This window comes from Buceros rhinoceros, unplaced genomic scaffold (assembly GCF_000710305.1).
Source record: "Buceros rhinoceros silvestris isolate BGI_N320 unplaced genomic scaffold, ASM71030v1 scaffold16218, whole genome shotgun sequence".
NCBI classification, from domain to species: domain Eukaryota; kingdom Metazoa; phylum Chordata; class Aves; order Bucerotiformes; family Bucerotidae; genus Buceros; species Buceros rhinoceros.
Genome location: NW_010426452.1, coordinates 2,733 through 9,767, shown reverse-complemented (window position 1 = coordinate 9,767; position 7,035 = coordinate 2,733). Strand labels below are relative to the sequence as shown.

Here is a 7,035-nt window from a genome sequence, read left to right as displayed (position 1 = left end):
GAAGAAACTTTGCAGGGAAAAATGTTTTCCAAAGGAGCGATGTTTTGATGAGATCAGCTTAAAATCACTCGAAGAGCTCCCTTGCTCTTTGAAATGCGCACAGCGGACTGTCTTTACATTGAATTAGGATTTTTATCGTGGCCTTGGCTCGGGAGAGAAGGGCTGCGACAACTTGTCAGGAATGTTTACTTTTGAAGTAATTTGTGTAATAAAATATGAGCAGTGATATATCTTAACTTGTGCAAAAACCCCCTCTCTGTTGTTAAGATGATTCCTGAACCTGTTTTCTTACGCCTGTAGGAGTGTACGCCTGGATCGGCATCAACTTCGTCCTTGGGAGGTTTGAACATACAGATGATGGTACGTACCTGAACTGTGACTTGGGTTTGAGGCAGGATTCCGAGGGCCTTCCTGTGCTCTCGCTGTTGGTGGTGTGTGTTTTAGACAGAGATATCAGTGTGCAGGTGTTTAATTTCCATGTGAAGTTTCACTGGTCAGCATTGCCACAAAGAAAGGGGTCTCTGGCAGTGGCGTGCGGCTGCGTTAGGCCCACCCTGGTTGCATTTCTCACCACCTTTTCATTGTTTTACCCAGAGGATGAAGCGATTGTGGAGGTGCACGTCCCAGGCAGCGAAAACAGAGAGGCCATCGTCCGTAAGAGGACAGTGGGTATTCTCGACATGGGCGGCGTGTCGACTCAGATAGCGTACGAAGTCCCTAAAACTGTAAGCTTTGCCTCTTCGCAGCAGGTTATTATCTGTGCAACTTCCTTCTTTTCCTTTTGGTTTATTTTAATGCATATCGTTGTTTTGTTTTCTTTTGTTTTGAGTCTTGTTCTCCATCACGTCACAGAGGAGATGCCAAATACAAGTCCTTCATCAGCTAAGCAATTCATTTGTACTTTGTTCATTCAGAGTTTATTTCAATTCATATAAATTGTCACTAATTTTTAAGTTCAAATGGATGTGCATTGGTGTGTGTGCATGTACGTGTGTACAGTATTTAAACTTGTGTTATGCTTAAGAGTCTGTATTCTGGAGCTGAGAAACCAACCATTTCATGGCTCTTGTCCAAGATGATAAAGTTTCCTTTAAGCTGGATTGGTAGAAACTGAATTAACAGGACATGGGGGTAACAGTACAGTTCGTTTAACTGTCACCTCCATCCTCAGCACACTTCATCAGTTGTAGGAAGCAAATTTCTTTGTTACAAGTCTTAAATGGACCATAAATTGCTCTGACTACAATCCCCTGAGTTCTAGAGTAATTCTGGACTCTTTGAAGTTGGATAACCTCCTGTTAGCTTCACTGAGAAATCATCTCAAGTAAGAACAGCAGAAAAGCCCTGTGTTCTGACTCGTAATGCGCTGTTATGATGATGTCTGTGTGTATATTAAATCTTCCTGTGAAACCACACGTTCTCATGATGACAGGTTTTAATAACCACGCTGCCTTTGGCAGAGGCTGTCACCAATAATTTGGGCTGTTAAAAATAAGGGTGTTTGGACTCAGAGCAGATTGCCCTGGTCAAACACGAACTGGAAACAGGAAGAGTTCCAGACAGTTGGGAGTGACCGTTGTACGGTTCTATCTGAAGATAAGTTGTTATGAACTGGGAATTCTGGTCATGGAAGCATCCAGAGAATGATGGGAGTCAAACAACTGACTGTGCCGCTTCCAGTGCTGCTTCCGCTTCAGCACAGCAGCTGGCAGCCATGCGATGTTACACTGTGCTGTTCCTCAGTCTGTTCTGCGTGAAGGGCTGCTGCTATGTGTCTCTTTAACACCTGCAAAGCTACTGCTGTGTGAGGAGAGCTGAGGGACTGCCAGGTCTGAAGAGCTCGGGAACTTCAGACTGGAAAATGCAGAACAGCCTGGCTGGCCAGACTGTAAATCTAGAGCCCAGCAATCAGTAGTGGTGGCACTCGCTCAGAAACGGTGGAGTTGAGATCAGTAGCTGCAGCACATCCTTTTCATAGGAGAAGATACTTCTGTGTCCATAATGGCAGTTCCTGGCCTTTACAGTTCGTTGTCACTAGTGACAGTGCAGGTGCCTGCAATCGGCGTGCTCTGCTCTGCCTGTCAAGTAGAAGGTGATGTGGACCTTTGAAAAGCTGGACAGATGAGTAAGGAGCAAAGTTTAAAGTGGTCGAGGGCATTGCTGTCCATGTAACTCATCTGTAGGTTCTAGTTTGTGTTTTATTCATAATCTGGGCACTTGTGTTCCTGCAGGAGGAAGTAGCCAAGAACTTACTTGCAGAATTCAACCTGGGCTGTGATGCCCATCAAACCGAGCACGTGTACAGGGTCTACGTTGCGACGTTCCTTGGCTTTGGGGGAAATGCAGCACGCCAGAGATATGAAGACAGTCTCTTTACCAGTACAGTGCTTAAAAACAGGTAGCTGGCTGCCTGGGGATGCGGGTTCTGTGCAGCACTAGGCTCAGTGACCCCCTAATCTGAGTGTTTAGTAAAGTGTCCTAACATAAAACTCAGTTTCTGCAGCGTGCCCCGTGCAGTGCTGACCCTTTCTAAAGGAGGATGCTCTGTTGTGGTGCTGTTGTCCCTCAGCTTGATGTTTCTGATCCGCAGTTGTTGCTGTGCTTGCTCCTCTGTACAGGCTGCTGGGCAAGCAGACCGGCATGACGTCCGATTCGCCCTACCTCGATCCCTGCCTGCCCCTGGATGCGCAGGATGAGATCCAGCAGAACGGACAGATCCTGTATTTGAGGGGAACGGGAGATTTTCATCTGTGCCGTGAAATTATTCAACCATTCATGAATAAGACTAACGAAACGCAGACCTCTCTAAATGGCATCTACCAGCCTGCTGTGCACTTCCAGAACAGTGAATTCTATGGTTTCTCAGAGTTCTACTACTGCACTGAGGATGTGTTACGCATGGGAGGAGATTACAACGCTGCTAAATTTACTAAAGCTGCAAAGGTAAAGTGATCTGGAGCGAAACTTTTTCGAATTCAAAACAACTGCTCACTAGAGGTGTTTTGTTCTGAAAGTTCCTGCAACAAAACTCTTCCTTTAAAGATCCAAAATGCTTTTGTCCTGCAGAGAGCTATCACTGGGCAGCACTTTCCCTCATGGGGTTCTCTTTTAGAATACTTGTTTTGAGGCACAATAGTAAAATTGACAGTAGAGGGAGCAGGACTGGTGGTATCAAGTTCCAGCAGAACTGTCAGTAATGCGGAGAGCCGGGCTGCTTCCGCCTCTTCCAGCTTTGTAGGAATGTCTTAGTTGTTAGACAAAGAATTCCTTTTCCTCTTGCTTTGTACGTTTTGTACCAGTTACCCACGTGTCCCTCTGAACAGGGATCAGTCTGTTGGGGACAGCTTGAAGTAAGGCTCCCACACAGAGGAGTATGACCTGCTTTGTCAGTGCCCTAAAAACTCCCTCGTCTATTTTCCATCTTCAAGTATGAGTTTAAGTGCTGCTGGATGTTAATTTAACCACAAATGCCAACTATGGATCAAAAAGTTACAGAAAATATCATGAAACTTGTGATCTGACCAATTAGCCGTGCAGGGGAAGCTCTTACTTTTGAGTTTTCTAGCTTCAGTGTTTACACAGCATCTTATCTGGGGGCAGTTTTTTCTTCTCCAGGCAGAAGCAATGTTGAAGGTTTGTTGTTTTTTTTTCCCTCTTGAAGGATTATTGTGCCACCAAGTGGTCTGTCCTACGGGAACGTTTTGACCGTGGTCTTTATGCATCACATGCTGATCTCCACAGATTGAAGTAAGTATTTGTGTTTGTACAGCAAATCCAGTCATGCAGAGTTGCCAGGGGAAGGCCAAGGTTGCGTCCAAATGATCCATTTAATGAAAGTGTGAATATAACCTTAAATATTGCATCAGCCATAACAAAGTACCGGTAATTACATGTCTGATTGTGCTCCCTCTGGCGCTCTCTAACTGCTGGCCTGACTTTATGCTGTTCTTTCTGTAGGTACCAGTGTTTTAAGTCTGCGTGGATGTATGAAGTTTTTCACAGTGGCTTCTCTTTTCCTGTGAGTTATAGCAACTTGAAAACAGCTCTGCAGGTCTATGATAAAGAGGTGCAATGGACCTTGGGAGCCATTCTGTACCGAACACGGTTTTTACCTTTAAGGTACCAGTTGTTCTCTCGAATGTCTGGCAGGAGTGTTTGGGTGGAAGGTATAGGGGGCTTGGGAAGGGGAGGACAGTGCCAGCAAAGCAGCTGGTAGATGGGGGAGACGAGGGTGTTTCTAGTGCGTTATGTAACGTCAGCACATGCTTCGTGCTTTGTCAAGATTCTTCCAGTAAAACAGGCTTTGCTTCCTGGGGTAACATAGTTTGGAGGCAAAGTTGGACTTGCACCTTATGTCTGTTACCCCTTTGGTTCTTTTCAGAGACATCCAGCAAGAAAGCTTCCGTGGAAGTCACTCCCACTGGAGGAGCTTCTCCTTCGTTTACAATCACTATTTGTTTTTTGTCTGTTTTCTGATTGTGCTGCTCTCCATCCTGCTTTACCTGCTGAGGCTCAGGCGGATCCACCGGCGGATGCTGCGTAACAGCTCGTCTACTTCCCTCTGGATGGAGGAAGGCCCCCCGCCACAGAAGATGGCAGGACCCTTATGAGACGCTGGGATGGAGAGCTTATGTTGGACTCGCTACACAAAAAGCCATTCTTGCCTCAGGGTTCCTCCTTTTTGTCCCTTTAAACCATTGAAGAAGCAGATTACCCAGTGTGTAACAATGGGAAAATGGGGTCAACTTGGCTTAGTCTCATTAGACAATATCTGCCAAAAATTAATTTTTTTTAATATTGCACTTTTGTGTGTAATGGGACGGGCAAAGGCTCGTTGCCGGTAACTGAGTAGCAGCAGCTTAAGCTATGTGTGCTGAGAGAGTGAGTGTGAACTCATCCTTCGGGTGAGATGGTGAGATCCTGTTAGCCAGGATGAGTGGGGCCTGGTTTTATTGTCTTTTCCAGATTCCAGGATTGATTATCATGTGACCTCCCAATTCTGAGTCTCCTCAAAGAAAAGGAAGTGCAGGGTTTTCAAAAGCAGTAAGAAAACAACCTTTCAGGACAGCTTACCTGATTTTTGTGTTCTGGAATAAGTCCTGTGGTGGAGAAGAAAAGTCTATTGCACCCAATGCTGTGCTTCCACAAAACTGCTTAAATCACTGTTGTTTGTGACAGTTTCTCCTTTTATCTTGGAAGCTATGTCCTCATAGTGGCAGAAGTCACTACTTTTAAATTTTTATTTCTTTTATTGCTGTTTCATAATCATTGAGAGATCTCCCTGCAACTCCAGTACGGCGACTAGAACTGGAACATGCCCAGGCTTTTGATCCTGCTAGAGTAGACATGCCCCGTGTCTTTTATTTTTGTTTTTGAGTACTCTGGTTTGTTAATTTATATTTTATTTAAAACTGTTGATTTTACTTGAAAGTAAACTTGTCCATGATTAAAAGTGGGATTTATATGAACTTGTGGTGTGTGGGTATTTTATTGCACGGTATCACTTCTGTTCTCACTGCGTCCAACGGGCCAAACTTTCTTCTCTTCTGGTAGGTGCGAATATGCAGTAACTGGATCCTGTTCTCAGTACTGGAGAACTAGACAGAAAAGACCTTTAAGATCATCAAATCGAAGCGTTAACCCACACTGCCAGGTTCTCTCGGTACCATTTTTGTTGTGTATAAGGTGCAGTTTATTAATCTAAAACTAGATACTTTGAATTGTTTTATTATCTCCTTTTGATACGCTTGTTTTTGTCTTTGTGCAGGAAATTTAGGCTTGATCTGCTGAGCTGCAGCTAAATGTAGGTGTTAAACTTCCTCCTCTTTCCATCCAGTGTCTGGTAGATGGTCATGGTGCTGCTGTAAGAATTAGTGCGATAAGTGGCAGAATTTTGACGCGGCAATGGAATCTTTAACTAAATGCTCAGAAATAACAAACAGCTTCTTCCTTTTATAAAGGAATTTTTGAACCTGACAAATGTAAATCTCACCAGCTTAGAGTCTGGTTTGCGTTTTACACCTCTCACTTGTCTGGAACTGTGCTACGAACCTTTTACACTCATAGGCTGATAAGAATTAGCAGAAAAGTGACGCTGCCAATTGTGACAGAGCCTGAACTTCCTGTTTCTGAGGTGCCTGAGCTGGAGCACAGAGCCTCTAATTGCACACTGAGATAAAGCAGCTCCCTTCAGACAAGGGCTGGTGTTAGTGGTGAAGTGGCGAGGAAGTGTCGGGGTGTGACTGGGCAAAGTCCAGGCAGATGCCAGCAAAAAAACCCAACCAATCAAAAAAGCCAGTAATGAACTTAGGAAAATCATAAAACATTAGAAAGTTGAATGCTGTTTCAAACCTAAACCAGAACCTCCTTTAAATGCTGCATGTAATAATGACCTGTAAGAGAATGCAAAAAAAATTACCTTGTTCTGTAACTTTGAAGTTGATTATTTAACAGAATTTTTCTTAAATAATGGACAGTCATGAAAAAAAAAACTCTTGTGGCTTTAACTGTTTGGTTCAGGAAGGGCAGAATAAAGATGACCCAATCCACAGTTTCCTCCTGCAATGGTGAAAAGATGCAGCCAGCAGGCTGACTGTGGGACAGCTACTGTTGATTAGGAATCTGTGAGCAGACAGATTCAAACAAGTGTGAGGCCTGGAAACTGAAACCAGCTTTTTTCATTTGTGGAAAATAGTGCCCTGGGGCCTGTTTTGTAGCTGTGTTTTTCCCCCCTCATTCAGACCCAGGGTGGTAAAGTGCTTGAGAGGGTGAGCAGGTATCAAGGTCCTTCAGAGCGAGGTGGTGGTGAGCACTGTCTCCTAAACTAAACGCAGCTGGCTCTCTACTGCTTGGGGACTTGCCTTATGAAATTGTTCAGTCTTTGAGACCACACTGTCTCGTGTCCTGGTAGGAGCCCAGTGAGCTTCGCGGGGTTGAGGAGGACCCTGTTTACTTCCAGCAGGCTGGGAGTTAAGCCCCTGGATCTCACAGGGGTGCAGGAGCACGGTGAGGGGCACCTGAGGTAAATTAGTTTCC

The 7,035-nt window shown here is 44.7% G+C and overlaps 1 protein-coding gene across 2 annotated transcripts in view; it reads left to right on the top strand.

Moving 5' to 3' along the window:
• ENTPD4 (ectonucleoside triphosphate diphosphohydrolase 4) overlaps positions 1–4,691 on the top strand; it is a 7,130-nt gene extending 2,439 nt beyond the window's left edge. Inside the window, exons 7-13 of one of the 2 annotated variants that reach the window (XM_010141516.1) lie at positions 301–360; positions 595–725; positions 2,232–2,398; positions 2,619–2,943; positions 3,662–3,747; positions 3,958–4,119; positions 4,382–4,691. In XM_010141516.1, coding sequence (XP_010139818.1) covers positions 301–360; positions 595–725; positions 2,232–2,398; positions 2,619–2,943; positions 3,662–3,747; positions 3,958–4,119; positions 4,382–4,610 — 1,160 coding nt within the window. In that variant the 3' untranslated portion in view covers positions 4,611–4,691. Of the gene's footprint in view, positions 1–300; positions 361–594; positions 750–2,231; positions 2,399–2,618; positions 2,944–3,661; positions 3,748–3,957; positions 4,120–4,381 lie in introns of both variants that reach the window. The other variant, XM_010141515.1, reaches the window with a different exon arrangement.
• Positions 4,692–7,035: the final 2,344 nt, after the last annotated feature.